We start from the raw sequence: 24349 nt of genomic DNA on the forward strand, positions 1-24349 counted from the left end.
TGATTTAGAAAGTGGAACAATGCTTTGTAGCACCTTAAGACAAAATGTAAAGGCAAAAAACTGATTTAATTTCTAAAGAGATAGTATGTCCCTTTTAGAGAAAAGGATTAACTTCTAAAAGAATGAACTTCTTATGCATGAAAAGAGATGAATTCTAATAATGGGCTAGCCTGTTAGAACCTGCTCCTCATAAGCAGGGAAAAACAGGCACAACAATGCTACAGCATAAACCTTTGAATAGAAAGCATTGTGAGGAAAACATGTCTTTTCATTACAAATAAAATATTCCTCTACCCCTATTAAAGGTTTGCATGTTTTAATTTCACAGAAGAAGTGGGAGTTCTATGGTGAATATGAAGCATAATAATTGAGTTTGGTAAAAGGGGGCTTGAAACATACTGTCAGAATGGGATAAAATAGGCTGAAGCCCGAGTATTCCAAACACTTGCCCAATAATATGTATAGCAAGAATGTAAGAAGTTGAAAAGCTCTACAATCTATTCCTTGGTCTACACTTTAACACTAGAGAAAACGGGTCTTGTAAGAAAGCATGGGCAAAAAAATAAAGAGGTATAGAGCAGAAACAATTATGAGTAAAGAATGAAAATCAGCCACGAGAGGCTTCCCCGTCAGCCTGTTGCCTGAAATTCTTCCTATTGGGACTCATTCCTTTAGCTTCTGAATGGTGCTTTAGGCTCAAGAGCTCCCTACAAAAATGTACTTAAGCTCAGGAGGCGTAAATCCTTAAATTATTAGCAACAAACATATCAGCAGGGATTATAACCATCTGTTTTCAATCCTAAAACTGTACTCAGAGTTGCTTAAAGGAGGAAGTAGTTTCCTGGTGGAAGGAAAGGGAATGTCTAAAGGGGAGAGGGAAGGAGCCAAAGACAAACTGTGCCTACTTCACTATTTTGCCAAGAACCTTGCTCTGGCTGACAAACCTGGAAAAAAAACAAAAACAAAAAACATGCATGGAGCCGATACAAATTTCCTAGGAAAACTGCATGTAAGTACACTGTACGGTAATCGTGTTTATATACCTCTCTCCACTAGATTGTAAACTCTTGCAGGGAAGAAACTGTGGCTTAAATTTCTTTGAATCCCCAGTACCTGGCATCTAATAGGTTTTCAATCAATATGTGTTAATTTTTTTTTTTTTTTTATTCAGCCAATGTATATTCAAAGGAGCATTGAGAACCTTAGTTATTGAATTTAGTTCCACTTTAAAAACTTCCCAAGAAAGCAGGGTGCTAATTAATCATTTGAAGTGGGAATAGGATACTTTTGTTTGTCACAGAGCAGGATTTTGGGCAGAGTAGGATTGAAAGACATTCAGCTTTGTCCAGAGTGCTTCTGGTCAAGGAATATTGGTAAATATGGTGTTACATAGGGTGGTCGTCTATAGTTGCTATGGGAGAACTACTGTAGGCCCAAGGAACATGGAGTAGTCAGGGAGGGAAATGGGAACAGTAAAGATGAAGAAGAAGATGATGATGATGATGATAAATAATAACAATAATAGTAGTAGTTAATATTGATTAGCACTTACTAGGTACCAGGCACTGTTCTAGGCATTGTATAAATATTAATTCATTTGATTTACACAAGAATAAGGTAGGTATAATTATTACTTCCATTTCATAAATGAGGAAACTGAAGCCCAAAGAGTTTAAGTAATTTGCCCAAGGTCACAAAGCCAGTAAGTGGTGGAGCTATTTGAATTCTAGCAGTCTGACTCCAGAGCCACCAACTTAACCCTTAAACTATACTATTCTAAAGACCCTGGGGAGTAGGATTTTTGAGGGATCTACTTTGGCTAGATGTCTTCAGTGTGTTACTTAAATAATATTGGTATGTTTCAAACCAGTTTGTCCTTGAAGAGCTCCTTGGGACAAAGGCTGATTTGGACTCAAAGTGAGCCATTTCAAGGGTATTAAGTTCTTGAATGGATTATTTGTCCTATTCCTCTGGGAGGAACCTAGCAGTTTTCAAGATGGGTGAATATAGGAAGATTGGCCCCCATTTCCCATACCTGGCATGAATAAGTTCAGGGCATGTACTGGTAAAGAATACTTTTAGATTCTCATTGGTTTAGTGTAAAATCTGTCTGTACACTGAAAATTCTGATGCCTCCTAGGGGTATTTCTGGGCCACTGCAAGTGTTAACAACTCTTAACTTATCAGAAACTCCCCTGAATAAATTTGCAAATGGAGATAACAGGAATGTAAATGAATTCTAATTAAAGATTTGCTCTTTGTGAATAGCCTCCCTTTTGTTATGGGCTCTCCCTATTAGATATGATTTGGTAGGGATAGATAGTAATATTATGTAGTGTGATGGCTTTTAAACAGTTAGTTTTAATTTATAAAGAATGGTAAGTGAGAACACTGTGCATAGCCTAATGATTCAGGTCGATTTTTAGATTCAGGTTGCTGGCTTATTTCCATTTTTTCACGTACAAAACTTTGTATGCCCCAAAGCTTTTATTTATATATCTAAATGGCAGTTTTTCTGTGCCACTGTGCATGCTATTTATCATATGAAATCAGGAGTTGAAGTAGTATTCAGAAGCATGAATCCACACACACAAAATTTCCAAATGCTACTAAATCTGTGTACTCCAAATTGTGGACATTAATTTTAAGATTTCGTAAAGATGTGTTTCAGCAGACCTCTGTTTTGTAGTATTACAGCTAGAACTAAGAACTAAAACCAAGTTTTGTGGTTTATCTTTCAACATACATCATGGCACTTTCTGTGAAATTAGATGATTGGTCAAAACCAAAAACAAAACAAAGCAAAAACAAACTTTCCAAACCAACTTCCCTGCAGAAAGGAAGGCAGAAACTGCTCCAGGACAGAGAAAAGCATTTTGGGCTTTCCAAATAAATTTCAAAACACTTTTGAGTTAAAAAATATTGTTAATAACGTAACCTTATTTAAAAGCCACATGAAAGAAGGTTTTAAAATATTCCCATTGTTTTAAAATATACTATTAGCTCAACAATGGTTTTAAAGTGAGCACTTTAGTTTAAATTTTGGGTTCTTCAGTAAATTTTAGGTAGGATTCTCTCTTACCCTTCAGAGTGATGATTTCCTAGAATAAAGAAAATCTCTCTCTCTTTGTGAGTCCAGGTATAGGGACTACTTTTATTTATAAAAATGGGCTTAAAAGTTTCAAATGTAGCAAGTTTTGGGAAACCACATTATCAACATTATCAGAATACTTTTCTTTGCATATTTCCCTAATTAACAAATAATGTTCTTTTTGTTTGGTAAAATTCAGATAAACTTTGAAATGCTGCCCCCCCCAACCCCACGCCAAAAAAAAAAAAAGACTAAGTGTTCTGGCTAGCATACTTTTGTGGGTTATCTCTGCCTTTTTTTTTTTTTTTTTGTAACTGAAGCATAGTTGATTTACAATGTTGTGTTAGTTTCAGGTGTACAGCAAAGTGATTCAGTTTTTTTTGTTTGTTTTTTTAACATCTTTATTGGAGTATAATTGCCTTACAATGGTGTGTTAGTTTCTGCTTTATAACAAAGTGAATCAGCTATACATATACATATATACATATACATATGTATACATATGTATACATATGTATATATGTATACATATATAGGGATACATATATCCCCATATCCCCTCCCTCTTGCACCTCCCTCCCACCCTCCCTATCCCACCCCTCTAGGTGGTCACAAAGCATGGAGCTGATCTCCCTGTGCTATGCGGCTGCTTCCCACTAGCTATCTGTTTTACATTTGGTAGTGTATATATGTCCATGCCACTCTCTCACTTTGTCCCAGCTTACCCTTCCCCCTCCCCGTGTCCTCAAGTCCATTCTCTACATCTGCGTCTTTATTCCTGTCCTGTCCCTAGGTTCTTCAGAACCTTTTTTTTTTTTTAGATTCCATATGTATGTGTTAGCATACGGTATTTGTTTTTCTCTTTCTGACTTACTGCACTCTGTATGACAGACTCTAGGTCCATCCACCTCACTACAAATAACTCAATTTTGTTTCTTTTTATGGCTGAGTAATATTCCATTGTATATATGTGCCACATCTTCTTCATCCATTCATCTGTCAATGGACACTTAGGTTGCTTCATGTCCTGGCTATTGTATATAGAGCTGCAATGAACATTGTGGTACATGACTCTTTTTGAATTATGGTTTTCTCAGGGTATATGCCCAGTAGTGGGATCACTGGGTCGTATGGTAGTTCTATTTTTAGTTTTTTAAGGAACCTCCATACTGTTCTCATAGTGGCTGTATCAATTTACATTCCCACCAACAGTGCAAGAGGGTTCCCTTTTCTCCACACCCTCTTCAGCATTTATTATTTGTAGAGTTTTTAATGATGGCCATTCTGACTGGTGTGAGGTGATACTTCCTTGTAGTTTTGATTTGCATTTCTCTAATAATTAGTGATGCTGAGCATCTTTTCACATGCCTGTTGGCCACCTGTATGTCTTCTTTGGAGAATGTCTACTTAGGTCTTCTGCCCATCTTTGCATTTTATTATCACTGAACCATTTTACAACTCTGTAAGTTGTAGAAAATTAATAATAATTCAAATAACTCTTGTCCATAGAAATGCAAATCAGTTGTGTCTGACAATGCAATTGATCATTGCCCTTCACATTGACCTATTTTGCACCTCTTTGTATATTTCTTCATTTGCCAGTGTATGTGTGGTTCTTCGAATTTTCCTTTGAAGCAGTTATAAGGTCTTACTGGTCCCTCATTAATTACTGAGTTAAGTAAAACGGTTGACACATGTTTATTTTATATCTGTGTGACAGTCATGGCTTTACTCTTTAAAAATGTATCCTTGGGACTTCCCTGGTGGCACAGTGGTTAAGAATCCGCCTGCCAATGCAGGGGATATGGGTTCGAGCCCTGGTCTGGGAAGATCCTACATGCCACGGAGCAACTAAGCCCGTGTGCCACAACTACTGAGCCCGTGGGCCACAACTACTTAGCCCACGTGCCACAACTACTGAAGCCCGCGTGCCTAGAGCCTGTGCTCCGCAACAAGAGAAGCCACCGCAATGAGAAGCCCGCGCACCACAACGAAGAGTAGCCCCTGCTCGCTGCAACTAGAGAAAGCCTGCATGCAGCAATTAAGACCCAACACAGCCAAAAATAAATAAATAAATTTAAATAAATAAGTTAAAAAAAAACGTATCCTTTAACACTGCCATTTCTTATCCTCCACATGTTACCTAAAGTTCTTCTGTCTAGACTACTTGAGGATATACTTCTAAAAGTGGAATTTCAACACGCTTTATATAGCTAAATGGGTTTTGAATGTCTCGTATTTTTACAAGATTAATTCTACTAGCTTCTTTTTTTCAGTTTCCTCAGGCACTTTATCTTTCCTGTGGGGACTGTAACAAATATTTCTGCCATAAAAGTGAAAATAGCATTAAACTAAAAATTGTGATGCTCAGGAAGCTTATGAAGGTTACATTCAGATAAGATCATACTATTACCAATTTATGTGATTCTTTTCTATCATTACTTCCTTACATAGAACTATTTCTTATTTGCTTTTTGTTTCCAATGGGTTTTAAGAATTATTTCTGACTACTGGGCTTTTAAAAATGATGTCTGTCCAACAGGTATATTTATTTGGATAAATCCTACAAATGAATAGTTAGGTTACATGCATAATTTGGTTTCAGATTTGCATGTGTACAATGGCAATAAAGTAAGGTACTCTGATTTTAAGACATTTATTTCAGTGTATCTAAGGAATTGCCTCATAATATCAAATTAGCTCCTTTTCTCCTCTGTAACAGCTACAATTTCTTCAAGATATAGAACAAGAGAAGATTGACAAATATCATTAGAGTCTTGCTGCAGTTCTTTTTTATAGGCAGACTTTGACTTTCCTAGAATACTATATAAGAAACTATCTTAGTATACAGCTAAGGCATCTGAAATTTCTTTCAAGCCCGATTACTACCTGCGTTACTGTGTTGAGTCACTGGGACAGTTGCTATAATACATAGCCATGTGACCCACTCCATCTCTGCTCTTCATTTGATCTCAGTTAAGTCTTGTTTTCATAAGTTCACTTTGCACTTGTCTTTTTATATTTAAACTTTTCCAAGGTCACAACACAAATCAGTGGCAAAACAGGGAACAGAACTCCCGAGAGAGCCCTAAAACATTAGAGGCTTCCATCTTAGAACAGTGATGTCATCAGGAAGATTTTTTTTTTTTCCTTCCCACAAACACCTAAAATAACTTCTTATGATAAAATCTCTGGAGGGAAAAAGGGATCATATCAATTTCAATTTTTTAGTATCTATTTAATTTGAATAATTTTAGAAAGAAATAGCAAAAGTAGAATTAACAATATATAACTTCTCCTATGCTGTTAAAACTATCAGACAAGAACCTGAGAAACTAAGTGAAGGGAAAAACTAGAACTCATTTTGTAAGCAACTTATCTGTCAAGCAGCATTTGATGCAAGAAAGAAGGAAGGTCTTGTGGGGTTTTGTTCAATGTCTTTGAGGATTTAGATGGGTTTTTGTAATTAGTTGGGGACCAGGTAAATTCTATTAGAAATGCTGTGGGGGATTATTAAGTACTTTTCACCCCATTGACATTCACTTGCTCAATGTATTCACATAGCTTTTGGTTATTTTAAAGGAAAATTCCTTGTCACCGACTATTTTGCATTCTTATACAAAGTTTTTTCTTTCTTTCTTTTTTTTTTTTAAATTCATTCTAGTCCACATTTCCCACTGTTTTCCTTTTTTCTTGACAGTTCTGTTTAACTGTCACTCAGTATTCTATACAGTGCAGAGGGTGTTATAAAAGTTGACTTAAGATAAATGAGCCCCTGATTATAGTACAAGAAGCCAGTTGCTAGGGCATGTTTTCTTCCATAGTCTTTTGTTGTTGAATTAATTCATTCAGGTGCTTCTTTTCATATTGGAAAATTGCTTGTTTCCAGGTGAATCTTGTAAAACATAGTCTTCATTATTGAGTATGCTCATATGAAAGATTAAGGTGGAAGTACTGATATTAAAAACTTATGCTTGTTTGGCAACTCTATCAGAAAGCAGTCATTACCACATCTGTGATCATTTGAATATGTCCAGAAACAACAACCACAGCTACTGAAAGAATTGGTTTTCTTCAATACCCATCCATCCAAAGCTACTGCTTTTTAAAACAGTTGGCTTAATGACTGGGACTTGAAAAGAAATATATTCATTTTGTAAAGTTCCTTTGTAACCAGCCATGGGTTGGTTGGTTTGTTTTTTAGCTTTTGATTTTTTCTTATTGAGATTATATTCACATAGCATAAAATTCATCATTTTAACAATTTTAAAGCATGCAATTCAGTGGGTTTTAGAATATCCAAAAAATTGTGCAGTCATTGCCATCATCTAATTCCAGAGAATTTCCATCACCCCAAAAAGAAAACTTGTGCCTGTTAAGCAGTCACTCCCCATTCCTCCCTGAGCTCCAGCTCCTGGCAACCACTAACCTACTTTGTCTTTATGGATTTGCTTTTTCTGGACACTTCATAGAAAAGGAATAATACAATATGTGGCCTTTTGTGTCTGGCTTCTCTCACTTAGCATACTGTTTTCAAGGTTCATTTACGTTGTAGCATGTATCAGTACTGCATTCCTTTTTATGGTTGGATAATACTCCATTGTATGGATATACCGCATTTTGTTTATTCATTCATCAGTTGATGGACACTGGGTTGTTTCCACTTTTTGGCTCCTATGAATAATGCTGCTATGAACATTCATGTAAAAGGTTTTGTGTAGACATATGTTTTCAATTCACTTGGGCAGATACTGAGGAGTAGAATCGCTGGATCTTATAATAAGTCTATGTTAAACTTTTTGAGGACCTACCAGACAGCAGCAGCACCATTTTACATTCCTGCCAGCAATGTATGAGGGTTCTAATTTCTCTACATCCTCATTAACACTTGTTATTATCTGTCTTTTTGGTTATAGTCATTCTAGTGGATGTGAAGAAGTATCTCATTGTGGTTTTGATTTGCATTTCCCTAATGCCTAAGACTGTCAAGCATCTTTTCATGGGCTTATTGGACATTTGCATGTCTTCTTTGGAAAAATACCTATTTAAACCTTTGCCCATTTTTAAATTGGGTTCTTTTCTTAGCATTATGGGGATAAATGTGACATAAAGAGAATAAATTTTGGAATTAGATACATGGGGTTTCCAATCCCTGCTCTCAGTAATCTTGGGTAAATTCCTTAATAACAAGACATAGTTTCCTACCTATAAAATAAGGATAATAGTACTGGCTCCATGTAATTGAGGATTAAAAGAGAAAATGTATGTAGATGTGTGACACAATCAAGAACAGTCATTATTATTGATATTTTTAACATTATTATCTGAAATGGATCTCCTATTTTTTCAATGCCATTGATTAATTCATTCATATATTGACTGGGGATTTTTTGAACCCACTATATGTTAGACATTGTGACTATCCCAGTATCTGCCATTAAAAAATCAGATAGTTTAGCAGGTAGGGAAAGCTGGATATGTAAGCAAATAATACAGTGAAGTAAATATTTTAATCGTGATAAGTACAGCGGACTCTTGGAGGTCTGAGAAATGATTGGGGCTTTGTGTCATAACAAGTAATAACCTACTTGTTTGATAAAATAGGCTGTAATTCTTTGCTTTGCATGTTAGTGAAGTTAGGTGCCAAAGTGTAATTCCCTTTTTATTACCTATGAGCATTGAATTAAATTACAAATGAGAATTAGAAGATAAATATACTACAGTTATGATCTTTAGCCTCTATTCAGCATATGGAAGTACTACAATTCCATGTTTCCTTTAATTTTAATGCCTACTAGGGGCTTATCTGGGAAACAATGAAACCATTGCCCTTCAGGAATTCTGAGAGCTGACTGAGCCAGCTAAGTTACATGCCTGGTACTGGTGCCCTTAGAGATGCCAAAATTGAAGGACAAAGACACTTGATCAGTGTTTACTTTTACAAATTTCCTAATTGTTTGTATATATAACATATTTAATAGTAGGAAAAAGTAATCATTTTTCCATTTCCATATACAATATATTGTAGTTTTTGAAACCATAATTTTCTCTGCTTTTTCTATCTAAAGAGCTCGAGAGAGTTAAAAAAGTATCAGAATTCCATATGATTAAAAAAATATTATTAAGAATTAACAAATACCATACTACTTCTGTATCCCCACACATGTACTATTTTATTCCATTAAATATTTACATTGCTAAGATGACTCTAGCTCCAATTATAGTATTAAGGTTTTGAATGCCAAGATTAAGAGACCTTGTCTTCCTCACTATTTGAAATGGCTGTGAGGTTTCTCCATCTTGTGGAATAATTATTATATATATCTATATACTTGTCTGTATGTGTGTGTGTCTGTGTGTGTGTGTATTTTAGCCTTATGTGTCTGGTAACTGAAATTCCCCTCATAAGAGGGGACAGGACTTAAATTACAACTTATCTTCTACTGAATGTAATTGTTTAAAGACAAATTGAAGTACATTTCCAGCTCTTACAAAATTGGCAAGACACAAATGAAATACCACAGAGATACGAGACCTGGGGTTGTGAACCAGAAGTCAGATATCTGTAACCTCAGCTTTTCTCTTTCCATGTAGCTTCACCTTCCACTCACTCCATTATCTTAGCAATTAAACAGGGAGACTAGGCTTTCCAGATCCAGAGATCTGACTCTAGGCTCCCAGCTATCCACAGGATGGACCCCCAAATGCTACTGGTCTGAAAAGGAAATATTCATAAGAAAATCTGCAAAGTGAGATATGCCTTGAATATCTGAGGAGTATTTTACAGTAGGAAAAATGTCAAATTTAAGTTGCTGTTTCCCAATTTATAGAACTAGCAGCTTAAACCTGTTAAAGAAACTCATTTTTGTACCCTTACAGTGCCCAAATTTTGGCCTAAAAATACACATGATTCACTTTCTGTAAAGCATGTTCATGAAAAGTTGAATGTACAAATATTATACTATTTGGAGAATCAACCTTACTTTCCTATTGGCTTATATTTTACTTTCAGAGGTGTCAGCTCTCACACTAACATTTTAGCTTTCTGGTATTTTTATCCTTCAACCTCTCTGTGAAGTAGTCAAAAGCCTATAAACAAATACTTAAATGTTCTGGGGGAACCCTTGAAAGGAACCCCACAGGGAATTCCTTTCCTGAGTGCAAAAATTATTTTGTAACGCCTCTAGGTTTAAAGTCTTCTGGTTTCCTAATCATCAAATAAAAAGAGTAATCTCAGGCAACTTTTGCCATTAAAAGAGAGTGTGTCTTACTGTTTAGAGGGAAAATAAGGCTAGATTCATTTGCAGTCTTATAGTCAAAACACTAACAATTTGCAGCCATGAACATGTTTTACTGACTTGCCCTGCTACTAGGAAACACAAGGTAGTAAATGAAATATAAAGAACACTCTGTACACCTTCTATGTAGTTATTCACTGCCAAGGGACTACTGGCAAAGTTATACTATACTAACATAGGAATACTGAAAGAAGAACTCTAAGACCTTGAAATGAATTGAGAATAGTCTCACACTAACTGTATCAAGCTGACAGTTTCTATTTTGTTAATATTAGGAATACAACATTGCATGCCCCTTGGTGATAGGATTACCCATTCCTCCTGGTCTAATGTGACAAGTGAACTGCTTGGGATTGCTGCTGCCTTTCATTCAGTGAAAATGATTTGTGGCTAGAGATGGAAGTAAAGAATGGTAGATCCAGAAATCCCTCTTCCTAATAAAACCAAAGATACTGATCAAAGATGATTCATAACCCCCAAAAGATAGTCCCTTCTAAATTATTTTCTTTGTAGATTTTCCAAACTTATTGCTTTTACTCTTTCTTTCTTCCCTTTGGGCCATTTCAGTAATGAATAGAAGAGAAGAGAGAATCAATGATAATTTCTGGTTCAACAGAAATTAGATGACTTGGATAGATTACCTATTCCTATAAAAATAGTCTTTTTAATGAGAGTTTTTTTCTTGGTACCATATTGGTGGTGGAGGTAGGGTATGGTAGTAAGAACTCTGAATGTGAGAACTTGCTCTCTATCACTGTGACTACAAGCAGGTAAATTAATCTCTCTGTACCTCAGTTCCCCTTATCTGCAGAATAGAGACAAAAATGCTTATCTTCTAGGACTGTAGTAAGGATCAAGTAAAATAATGCATGGGAAAGGGCTTTATAAAATATAAAACAAGGAAACTTTGGTTGTGGGAATAGTGTTTGCTCTCTCGTGTCCTCACTTCCCTCTTTGCTCAGTTTATTTTCTATTTATTTATTTATTTTTTGGCTGGGTCGCACAGACCCATGCCCTCGGCAGTGAAAGCTAACCACTGGACCACCAGGGAATTCCCTTTGCTCAGTTTAGATTCCATGATCCATGATGATAATCAATCGCTTGAGCCCACCCCTACCTCACTTGCCCTCCTGTGCTTTCTCCCCTCTTTTTTACTCTGTTCTTGGCATAATATCAAGTATAGATTAAGTACAGATTAAGTTTTTAACAACACAACAACAACAACAAAAAGAGAATGGGTGGTGAATTTAACCTGAGCTCTACTTTTTATTAACTTTTGGGAAATCAGTTAGCATTCCCAAGCCTCAGGCCTCAGTTCCTCATCTATGAAAGAAAGTGATGATGATACTTCATGCAGTTGTTGTGAAGATTAAATTCAATAACATTTGTAACATGACAGCACAAGACCTGGCACACCATAAGCATTTAATAAGTTGTAACTATCATCAGCAGTATTTATAATCCATGATAATTATTTTTTCTCTGCTGAGAAGACCTGACACTAATTTATAGATGTTCATTTCCAAATATACATGCATGTTTGCTATATGAAAATATTTTAAAGTTCTGATTTAATAATCTCATTTAATAACTTTATTGATTGTTTTTAAACACTCTGCTCTTTTCCTTAATACCTTGAAGAGCCAAGAGCTTTCTAATTATTATTATATATTTGGCTTATTCACAGTACAATAAAGAATTTTTAAAAAGAAAACTATGGTCTTAAATCTGTCCTGAATTTATAAAACCTGACATATAAGATGTGCAAATATAAATACATGAATAAATGTATTCAGATTCAGATTAGAAAAATTTTTGTAATGAAACTATATGAATGATTCTGAAACTTGCCTTACACAGCTAGGTAGCTAAGTAATATTTTCCTCAAACCCCACATTATGGTTCCATAGGTTTCGATGTTTTCTTTTAGATTTAGAACACATTAGTCAAAATGTTGACACTCTTTTATAATGCGTTTCTGGTTATAAAAGAAAAATCCACCTTAACCTTAGTGTAACTCAAGGCATTTAAACAATTCTCCATGGCATTCTATGGCCTCTTGTTATCCAGTGAATGATATTGTAGTAAAACAATGAAACATTCCATGTTCCTTCTTATTACCATCCATCATCCAACAGCTGTAAAATCACCAGCTGCTGGGAAAAAGAGAACTACATCAGTTCTCCCCAGCTGCAAGGAGAAAAAGCTTAAGATCTCCTCTTCACATAATTTCTGGGATCCCAGCAGGCTGGAATCAAAGTATAGTTTTCCTTGACACAAAACCTCTAGCCTTGTAAACATGTCAAAAAGCACATACACTATGATTTATTCCTGTCGCTACTGGGGAGAAAGTGTCTGTGAGAAATGTGGTAGAAAAGGCTGAGATAATACAAGATAACAACAGCAATGTAGATAGAGGCTACCATATGCCAGGCACTGGCTATCATATTTTTAAGCCTCACAATAACTATATAAGGTAGACATTGTTCTCATTTTCTTAGGGAACTGAGGTTCAGTGAGACATTAATTTAGTAAATGCTGTGGTGAGTCAAATCCAGGTCTATTTGACTCCAATGCTAGGGTCTTAAACACTGTGCTGTTCTGCCTTCCAGTGACATGAACAGATAAGGAAAAATTGAACTGGTGAAGGCTAAATGGAATGGATTGGGAAGAAGGGGAAACATGGAAAAGGTGGTACTACTTTAAAAGACACAGGAGGAGTGTTTAAAGGTAAATGAGGCTGCGAACTGGTACCCCACTTCATGCCTTTTCCTACCCCCCTCTTCCAAAGAAGGAAAATGGCCCTAAAATCTTATATAGCTTAAGAAACAGACTAAGTATCATTTCCATTAACTTCCCTAGTTCTCCATCATCAGCCCTCAAAAATTCTAGCCCATAAAACCAGATTTCATTAACTAATTACTCATCCTCACAACATTGGCTGCAGGGGATTTGGCATAGTCTATAAAGCAACAGCTCTCAAACTTTAGCAAGCACTGGAATCACCTGAGGGCTTGTTAAACACAGATTCCTGAGCCCCATTTTTAGAAGTTCTGATTCAGTAGGACTGGATACATATTTGCAATTATAACAAGTTCTCAGGTAATCCTGATGCTGCTGGTGCAGAGACCACACTTTGAGAATGACTGATATAAAGAAAAACTGTGCTAAAGAAAGTCAGATTTATACACACATACCTATGACAAGCTGACTAGTAAAAGAATACTCTCTTAAGAGGCTACCTTCTGTTCTGCAGGCACAATTTATGAATCTGGTTATTTACAGCTGCATATGTATAATGAATGGTGTTCACAGATACACAAATGTGGGAGGACAATTGACCTTATGACCATGCTCTTAATAAAGCAAAAGACTATGCTTTTAATGTGGAATTTGCTCAGCTAAGCAATCATAGGGATAAGAATATCACATTCAAAACAGGCAACTATGTCCAAATTTAATACCAACTCTTTATAATCCAGAAAAAAATATACATGAAAATAAAATGCACCTAAGCTTAGGGATGGGAAAAATCTGAAACCAGAACCATTCACATTTCCAGTCATAAGCCTCTGCTGGTCCAATTGCCTATGGCTTTTTTTTTTTTTTTTTTTAAAGAGAGTAGAGACAGCAGGAATTCTTCTGGAACCAGATACCTGCAAGCCATCATGGCCTTGGCCACTTACCTGTTTCTCACCCCTTACCTGGCCCTAGCTCCACGTGTGACTTGGTCTTGTCTGGTTTTGGTACATGCTATAGTTACAGCACTGGGGGCTACCACCATTGCTGCAGAAGCTGAAATCAGTATGAAAGCTGGGGAGTAGGATGTCACAAGATGAGTATTATTTTAAGAAGAAATGGCTTCCAATTTCAAAGGAGCCTGAGATGAGTAAGGAAATGAGGTTTCCATCCCATAGGGTCTTCTAGGATGGAGACTTCTCATTCTAACATCCTTTTGAAATGGAAAAACACTTACTATACAATCCCCTTTACTTGGTTATCCAGATCCTCTTTTTAGGTTGATAGTTATCTATTTGGGTGGCGGGGGGCAGGGACTACAGTAACTTTAGTGTAACAGAGAAACCAAGCTGCAATAAGTCTACATGATTAGAGCAGATGAAGGTTACCTTTCCAAAGGGTAAAGCCTAAGCCTAGCTGGCAGCACACAAAGATGAACACCAAAGCCCAGGGAATTCTCTTTTCTGGTACAACACTGCATTGGCCTACTCATGATATGAAATGAGTGACTGCACAACCACGCTGAATGAAAGTATGAGGTCCGACTGGCCAGAGGCAACATCCCGACAGGAGATAATCACTGAAGAGGTTGCTGAAATAAAGTGCAGTTACCTACTCTCCACTACTCCTGCTGAGAGAGGTGAGGGTATGGGATGAGCAGGAAATGATGTTCTTCATTCTTCAAGTAAGTAAATCCTGATAGGATGGGGTGGATGGTCATTTAAGTAGTAGAACAGGATGAAAATCTAGGCTAGTTCTAGATCTTTCTAAGGAAAAGAACAGCAGTGATAAGGGAAAAGAGAGGAACATTAAAAATGCCTGCAAGGGGCTTCCCTGGTGGTGCAGTGGTTGAGACTCTGCCTGCCAATGCAGGGGACACGGGTTTGAGCCCTGGTCTGGGAAGATCCCACATGCTGCGGAGCAACTGGGCCCGTGAGCCACAACTACTGAGCCTGCGTGTCTGGAGCCTGTGCTCCGCAACAAGAGAGGCCGCGACAGTGAGAGGCCCACGCACCGCGATGAAGAGTGGCCCCCGCTTGCCGCAACTAGAGAAAGCCCTCGCGCAGAAACGAGGACCCAACACAGCCAAAAATAAATAAATAAATAAATAAATAATTTTTAAAAAAAGCCTGCAAGTATTAAAAAGGAGAGCCTTCTTTCTTTTCACTTATATAAGACAGGAGACGGCATCTTTTCTTTTTCTTGTTGCAGTGGCAGCAGACTTGCTGGTTTTCACAGAACACGATTTCTGTAATATGGTCTGTTGACAAGGCTCCTCAACCACTGGAGAACAAACAGGCTGACCGTTAATGTCAGAGCTAGGTCTTCTCACGAAGCCTCGGACAGGGGCTATTTCACATGCTGGATCCACAGAGGAACCCCCGACACTGCAGGACGCTTCAGTTAAAGCTTCTGACATGTTACAATGGAGTGATTGGCAGGTTTTGGGGGGCTCTGACTTCCTTGCACATGTAAATTCTTACAGAAAAGCTGGAAATATAAGGATGGGGAAGATTTAGTTTAGAGCCACAAAGTTCCAGACACCAGCCACGGATGTTTCTGCCCCATTTCACTACATGTTCTTTTCTGAGAAACACATTGCTGAGTGTAAAGCACTGTGGTTGAAAAAAATGATTCACCCTCCCTCATCCTCCGTGTGAATCTCACAACTGCAGAGGCTGAAGACAGGAAGGTTGTCTCTGTTCCCTCTCATCAGGGAACTCACTTGGTGACCTGGTGGATGTCATGAGCAAGGTAGCCCAGTTGTCTGTGTCCCCTGCCACAGAGATGTGGCTGACCTTTGTCATGTAGATGGAGAATTCCTTGGTCAGCCACTCCACCTGTTCAGGCATTAGCCCTGTGAAATAAAACATGCCAATTTGGTCAGCGATGTGCTGCCCATTGTGGGAGAAGCCCTCTTTCTTGAGGCTGGAGACAAGCTGAATCCGAATCTAATGACACAGTCGGCCATGCCTTTCACTTCTTGCAACCGTTGTTTTTGCAAATCCAGGCTGGTCACAATGGTTAAGGCAGTCAGGGCTCCATTGAGAATACAAGGGATGGATCAAGATCTTCAAATGTGACTCCACCCTTTTGGCTTTATCAGCATCTTTGTAGGACCACAATGAAGTCTCCCACATGCTCACCATGTAAGCCCATGTTCTTGGCATAGGATTGGCAGAGACAAACATTAATGCCCTCTTGAATGAAGTGGTGCACAGCCCAGACATCCATGTTACCATCACCACTGTCCAAGCCTTGGTGGGCTGGCAGAAGATTGTAGAGAACAGTTGTATTTTAAGACTTTTGCCATCAGCAGACCAGGTCAGAGAGGTGTACTGGGGTGGCTCTGCTTTGCTGCTGGTACTGATAACTTCTTGCTTCAGTTCATTTACGATGACCTTGCCCTCCAAGTCCCAGAGCTGGGTGTTGGGGCCCATGGTGGCACAGAGCCAGCAGTGGTTGAGGCTGAAGCACAGGGAATTGATGATGTCCCCACCATCTGGCATATAAAGGTGCTTGCTTTTATTGAGGTGCCACAGCATGGCCTGGCCACCGTTGCCTTCAGAAGCACAGAGGGATCCATCTGGAGAGACAGTCACAGTGTTCAGCTGGCCCGGGGGGCTGATATGGTTGGACTTCAGTTTGCAGTATTCCAGGTTCCATACTTTGACCAGCTTGTCCCGGGCACAGGAGACGATGATGGGATTGCTGCTACTGGGTGAGAAGCAGATGCAAGATACCCACTCACAGTGGCTCTCACCCTGGACAGTGTATTTGCATACACCCAGAGTATATAATAAAAACTTCCAGAATTTTCTCTTCAGCCTAAGAAAGTGTTGCTAACTCTTTGAAAGTTTACATTCAGAGGATTTAGTTTAAAAAAAAAAAAAAAAAGAAACCACTGCTTTTTTTTTTTTTTAATTGAGAAGATGGTGAGTTCCATATTTTAAATTTATTTATTTATTTATTTATTTATTTATTTATTTATTTATTTATTTATTTATTCTTAGCTATGTTGGGTCTTCGTTTCTGTGAGGGCTTTCTCTAGTTGCGGCAAGTGGAGGCCACTCCTCATTGCGGTGTGCGGGCCTCTCACTATCGCGGCCTCTCCCGTTGCGGAGCACAGGCTCCAGACGCGCAGGCTCAGCAGTTGTGGCTCACGGGCCCAGTTGCTCCGCGGCATGCGGGATCCTCCCAGACCAGGGCTCGAACCCGTGTCCCCTGCATTAGCAGGCAGACTCTCAACCACTGCGCCCCCAGGGAAGCCCTGCTTTGTTTTTTTTTGGCCATGTGGCATGCACGATCTTATTTCCCCGACCAGGGATCGAAACCATGCCCCCTGCAGTGGAAGCGTGGAGTCTTAACCACTGGACCACCAGGGAAGTCTCAAAACTATTGCTTTTAAATGCATACTCATGAATGCTTTATAAGGCTCTTGAGAACTCTGGTAATTTAGTTTGGTTGACCAGAGCCATTCAGGTTGTCTCATAGGTCATTAGACAAATCAAATATGGCTTATTCTGGGCCATGTTTCGGGGTCCTCTAAGCTTGTATCTGTCCTTTTGCTCAGGACTCTACCCTGAAATAATCCTATAAGGCTTGGATTACAAAGATAGTTGAGGAAACAAAAGGCCAGTGTCGTGGTCCATTTGGGCTGCTAGAACAAAGTACCATAGACTGGCTGGATGATAAATAACAGAAATTTATTGCTCACAGTTTTGGAGGCTAGAAGTCTGAGATCAGGGTGTCAGCATGGTCAGGTACTGGTAAAAGCGTTCTTCCAGGTTGTAGACTGCAGACTTCTCACTGTGTCCTCACAGTGGCAGAAACAGAGTTAGCTAGCTGTCTGGCCTCTTCTTTTAAGAGCACTAATCCCATTCATGTGGGCCCCATTCTCATGACCTAATTACTTCCCAAAGGCTCCACCTCCATACACCATCACATTGGGATTAGGGTCTCAACATACAAATTTGGGGGTGGGGACACAAACATTCAGTACATTGCAGCCTGAAGGCTCTCCTTCGCTAATGCACTTAAATATAATGGCAGAAATTTATTAGCATCTTACCTCATGCAAATTTTCTTGTTTTCAGTCTAGTTGGTTGACATGTATCTAGAATATCTAGGTTATTTTCTATTTGAATAATACCTGAACCCAGTTAACTTAGGTATAACAAATTATTCCATCCTTTATTTATTCTGGGCCATGTTTCGGGGTCCTCTAAGCTTGTATCTGTCCTTTTGCTCAGGACTCTACCCTGAAATAATCCTATAAGGCTTGGATTACAAAGATAGTTGAGGAAACAAAAGGCCAGTGTCGTGGTCCATTTGGGCTGCTAGAACAAAGTACCATAGACTGGCTGGATGATAAATAACAGAAATTTATTGCTCACAGTTTTGGAGGCTAGAAGTCTGAGATCAGGGTGTCAGCATGGTCAGGTACTGGTAAAAGCGTTCTTCCAGGTTGTAGACTGCAGACTTCTCACTGTGTCCTCACAGTGGCAGAAACAGAGTTAGCTAGCTGTCTGGCCTCTTCTTTTAAGAGCACTAATCCCATTCATGTGGGCCCCATTCTCATGACCTAATTACTTCCCAAAGGCTCCACCTCCATACACCATCACATTGGGATTAGGGTCTCAACATACAAATTTGGGGGTGGGGACACAAACATTCAGTACATTGCAGCCTGAAGGCTCTCCTTCGCTAATGCACTTAAATATAATGGCAGAAATTTATTAGCATCTTACCTCATGCAAATTTTCTTGTTTTCAGTCTAGTTGGTTGACATGTATCTAGAATATCTAGGTTATTTTCTATTTGAATAATACCTGAACCCAGTTAACTTAGGTATAACAAATTATTCCATCCTTTATTTGAAACAATATTGGTTCAAAAATCCATTAATGAGTAGAAACTAGTAGATGTTTGTTGAATGAGTATTGCACTTCCTTCAACTTGGAAGCCCCAGCTTCACTTCTAGAAGTAATAGCATTGTTTCTATTTTTGTAACTTCCTGGCTACTGTCCTAGGCATTTCAGTTACCCCAATGCTATTCTGCACCCCAGCAACTCAGCCCAGCTAACACAGACTATCCTGCTGGCTAACTGGTTCATGGTCCCTCACGGCCCTATCTATATCAGGGCTGGGAGAAAGAAGACAAATGTGTAAGTCTACTCTTTAGGTAATGAAGTAAGGATATTCTGAGGCCTTTTAAGTTTTATTTACTTATTTTTGGTTTGGTTTGATTAGAAGTATCAGAGCAAAATATAAAATGAAAGAATTAGAGTGCTCTCTTACTTGCCTAATCCTCATTCATAGCTCTGGATGCATCCCAACAAGGTACTTGCTGTGTGAGCCACTTGTATCCTTTTTGGAAGAAGATGAGGTGAGGACAATGACAGTAATTGTCATCATCTCCCTATTCCTATGTTGCTATCATTCAACCAAACACCTACTGAACACCTTCTTCTGGCTCAGGTAATACACTCGGTCCTGAGGATATGAAGATCACCCAGTCCCTGTCCTCAGGAAGTTCGTGATCTCCTGGGAGATGCAAACAAGTAAAAGTTCAGAGGAAGGCGCAATGAGAAGTGTGAGCCTAGAGGAAAGAGCATTTAAGTCTGCCTTAGGGTGAGAGGCTACTCTTTACAGAGGAAAATTATTGTTCATTCTACTGGCTGGCCAGCAAAAGATACTGGGCATTAAATTGAAGTTCTTATTTTTTCCACTCTAAAATCTACTTAACAATGGTACCCATTTACTGTCAAAGCTGGTTTCTATGTGATAATGCCACAAATATGATTATGCCAACCTCTCCTACTGCTCACCTTACACTTTATATCTGGAAGTCATGGTACTAAAAACTGGCATGGATGTTTTCCAAGGAATCTGGTTATCATACTTGACTATTTATAATTCTAAAATGGAAGATTAAAAAACAAGTTAATAGGCACTTTATAGGATGGGTGTGGAGTCGGAGGAGTGAATCAGCAGAGGAAGAAAGAAGAAGAACCATGTAAGCACAGACTCACTCTAAGGGAACTTAGACTACCAAATGATTTTTTTTCGTAAGTGAGGACTTGTTTTACATACCACGTGGAATGCTCCAGGGGCCTTGACAGGTCTGAAGCCATCAACAGGTATACACTGATCAGCGTGGCCATTACAGAAGCAGCTGCCCTTGACAATGAAATCATAGATTGCATAGTGCGTAAAATGTTGAGGCTTTGCATTCAGGTTGTTTCTCTGACAGGGACAAGACTGTCGTTTTAGCAGCTGCACACGGAGGTTGGTGATCTTTAGCTGCTCCTGCAGTTTGGCACTGTAAGGGTTCTCCACATCATACGGTGGTGACAAAGCTCTGAAAATAACCTGTAAAGAAAAAGAAAATGCTGTGCATATATAGGACTGTGTGCAAACCCTGAACTATTTGCCCCGTGTAGTCCTGGTTTGATTTATACCTTTTATCATCTGCAAGTGATAAGATAACAAGAGGTTTTCAGACCTTGATCACACCTGGGGAAGAGCTGCCCTGTTATTCCAAGGAACAGATGTGCTGCCTGTTTGGATGCAGAAGAAGTATAAATTGAGAAATCAGCAGAAATCTGACTCTTGGGATGAAGGCAGCCATACAAAGATCTTGGGGGAAGAGCATTCTGGGCAGAAGGAACAGCCAGTTTAAAGGCCTTGAAGTGGAATCAAGCTTGGCTTATCCAAGGAAGAACAAGACCAGTGTGACTAGAGTTCAGGGGACAAGGGGACAGTGGAGAGGACAGAGGCCACGTATGACAGATCATGAACAGAGAACCCTTTAAAGGCCGTGGTAGAGTTATCCTAACTAGTGGGAAGCCACTGGAAGGTAATAGGCAGAGAAGTGATGTGATCTGATTTGCATTTTTAAAAAAGGTAACTCTCTCTTGCTTCTGCGAGGAGAATGGATTATAAAGGGTAAAGAATAGAAGCAGGAAGACCAGTTAGGAACTGATTGCAAAATAAAGATCCAGGCACTTATATTTCTAAATGCGGTATGACCCTTTCAAAGACTCATCAGTTACTAATTGGGACCACTTTCGCTATGAGTATTTTTGGTTCTACTTTTCTGGATCTGCCTTGTGGCATATATTTGGAATATTTTTACTGGAAATAAATATACAACCCTTTGAGGGTGGATGTGATTTCTAAAATTAGTCAGAAGTCACTCGAATCCAATGCAGTGAGTAACGTACCTGATCAAGTCAGTTAACAGCACTTTTGGTTAAATGCAAGGTGTAACTAAGTAATGAGACTTTTTATTGTGCAGGTTATAGACAGACTCTATAGGCAACTTAAGGCTTTAGTTGTGAGGAGGAAACCAGAGGGAGGAAGGCTCAGAAGGGGCAGACTTTGGACATGTCTGTGAGTCTATACATTATACAGGGGCAATAAAATGGGCCTTGGGGTGGGGTGGTGCAAATTCTCTAGTGGACCTGTTACTTTGGAGGAGTAGAGGTTAGTGGAAAGGGAAATCACTGCCCATGGAAACCAATGAATATAAATATAATGTAACATGAAGCATTATTATAAGGAGGGCAACACTAAGTTACACCTCATTATGCAGTTAAAAAAAAAAACCTCAATCAGTCTTGTTGACTTATATAGTAAGAAACACAAAGGTCCTCTGAAAAATTCTTAAGCATCTCTTGGCTTTTTAAAAATATGTCAAAAAAACCCTATTTACAAAAAAACAGAAATATTTTGATAACCACATACAGTCGTCCCTTGGTATCCATGGGGGATCGGTTCCAGGCCCCCGTGGATACCAAATTTTGTGAATGCTCAAGTCCCTTAGTTGGCCCTCCATATCTGCAGATGTGGGGCCTGTGGATACAGAGGGCTGACTGTAGTATGAAAGTAAAGTAATTATTAAAAAGTAAGCTTTGGATAAACTCCCATTTAGAGAGAATGTATCTAAAAGTAATTTTCCAGAAAAAAAAATTTTTTCTTTAAGGAATACTTTGGATAGAAAAATTTCATTTTACAAATTGCTTTTGCACGGAAAGTATGAAAAGGCAAGAACCTACTCTGTAGGATCACCTCTCCAGGTCTATTGGTACAGAACTGTCCTCAGTGAAATATAACTTAAGGGAAGGTGATAATCAGCACTAGGCCTCCTATAGCCAATTCTCCATCCAGCAGCCAGAGTGATTCTCTATTAACAGAAATTGGACCATGTCCTTGCTTAGATCTACACGCACCTAAAGACCCCCCATTTCTCTCAGAAAAAAATACAAAGTCCTTATAATGGCCCTGCTTTATTTTTTTTCTTAGTGCTATTACCACCTGCACATTTTAGTTGTAGTTGCTTAATGGTTTACTGTCTTCCCCATCTAGAATGTAAACTTGATTTTTTTTTCTTTTGGCCACGTGGCATGCGGAATCTTAGTTCCCAGACCAGGGATAGAACTGGTGTCCCCTGCAGTGGAAGTACAGTTTTAACCACTTCACCACCAGGGAAGTCCCTAGAACGTAAACTTCTTGAGCGGAGTCACTGGTGTATCCCAGGACAGTGCCTGGCACAGAATAGGTATTCAATAAATTTTTGGTAAATGAATTGATTAATTATAACATTGTCTTGGCATTCAAATAATAGGTGAGAATTTCAAATAACTTCCTTTTACAGGGTCCTAAACAGATTCACATACTGAATTCATGTCATAGCACCAGAAGGGGACAGGTAAGAAGTTGCAATAGTTACAAATAATGAATTATTAACCAGTATCTGCATATGTAGCTAATTTTGAACTTGCAAAACTTAAAAAAGTTGTATCTTAAACAATATTCTGCACCATTTATTCACATGGAAAGTGGTAGAAAGCAACATATTATGGAATAAAATTTTCCAACAAACAATATGTCACCTATTTGAAAGTCAATATAGAATTAATGTCTTTTTTTTTTAACAACAGCCTAAATCAGAACATGATTTCATATTTTGAATCATTAAAAAAATTTTTTTAAAAAGCATTGAATACATTGTGAGCTTTACATGGGGTTTATTTTCCATATGACTCTCAAACACCGGCATTATGTGAGACATTTGTGAAGAACTCTTGCTCTAAATAAGATCAGTGATGTGGCTACCTTCCAATTTATCAACCACAGTGGTGCAAGGACATGGAAAAAGGTAACAAGTGCTAACTAAATAAGTATTCCACTGAAAAGTCTATTGCATACTACACTGTCACCCACCCATCCTTTTCTTGACCATTGGTGGCAACTGTTTGCTCTCTCTGCTCCTGGCACATATTTACCCTTGACATTTACCCTAGTTCCCTCTCTCTCCCTCCCCGTGAGAATTGTTCAGCACATGCAAGACTACAGGAAGATCTGTCAAGGTTTGTAGGAACTTAGAAGCTCTTTTGCTTCCTGGACCCAGACTGTGGAAGCTGAATGGCGGCTCTGTGCTTGGTGTGCATGACACCACAGTTGGCACGCTGATATCAGCAGGGAACGGACATCATGACCCCTGAGGCTGTGTGCTGGAAAGGAGACAGCGGAGTGCCACAGACACAAAAGTGGATGGGAATTTAAACCATGAAATCTTTTTTCCAGAAAGGAGACGCCTTAATCTGATACCCTGGGAAATGGATATACCCTGTGTCAGGAAACAAAGAGTGTGCCAATCCAGATGCTTCAAACTTCTGGCAGGTCGCCTTTTGGGTCCCACCCAGTTTTTCTTCAAATATCCCCAGAAGAAGCCTGTATGGCACTACTTAAATGAAGGAAGAAAAAGTGTAGAAGCCCTCCATATAATATCAGCCTCTTCTGTTTTTGTCCCCATCAGGAACTGGATGTACCTATGGGCCCATCACTGTTCCTCTGACTGTGATTGCTTCTGAAGATGCACTCCTAACAAGACATAGTTAAAAAGCCAGAGGGGGATTAGGATCAAGCCCACTTTGATGTTTCCAGCTTTTTAGTGCCATTGGCCAGGATTTCATGATCTTATTTTTTTAACTAAGAAATTTGATTATGTTTTAGTGATTAATACTATGCTCATTACAGAAAAATCTGTCACTCAAAATGTAGAAGACATTAGACAACTACAATTCAATCCATCCTAAAGGCAACCAGGGATACCAGCTTGATAATATTTTTCCATCTAAACTTCTATATGTATACATATAGAATATAATGTAAACAACTTTGTTTCAACTTAGCAATACCTTGTAAATATTCT

At 38.6% G+C, this 24349-nt stretch overlaps 1 protein-coding gene and 1 pseudogene across 3 annotated transcripts in view; both read right to left on the reverse strand.

The window, feature by feature from the left end:
- NTN4 (netrin 4) overlaps positions 1 to 24349 on the reverse strand; it is a 111018-nt gene that overhangs the window by 51568 nt on the left and 35101 nt on the right. For both annotated transcript variants that reach the window (XM_082349538.1, XM_082349537.1), the window contains exon 3: positions 20224 to 20502. In XM_082349538.1, the coding sequence (XP_082205664.1) occupies positions 20224 to 20502 (279 nt within the window). The remainder of the gene's footprint in view (positions 1 to 20223; positions 20503 to 24349) is intronic.
- LOC309609648 (small ribosomal subunit protein RACK1 pseudogene) lies at positions 7192 to 19244 on the reverse strand (annotated as a pseudogene). The gene is made up of 2 exons: positions 19221 to 19244; positions 7192 to 16970 (listed from the first exon to the last, which is right to left on the reverse strand). The product of its transcript is annotated as a small ribosomal subunit protein RACK1 pseudogene (transcript).

This window comes from Balaenoptera borealis, assembly GCF_965194805.1.
Source record: "Balaenoptera borealis genome assembly, chromosome: 13".
Classification (NCBI taxonomy): Eukaryota; Metazoa; Chordata; class Mammalia; order Artiodactyla; family Balaenopteridae; genus Balaenoptera; species Balaenoptera borealis.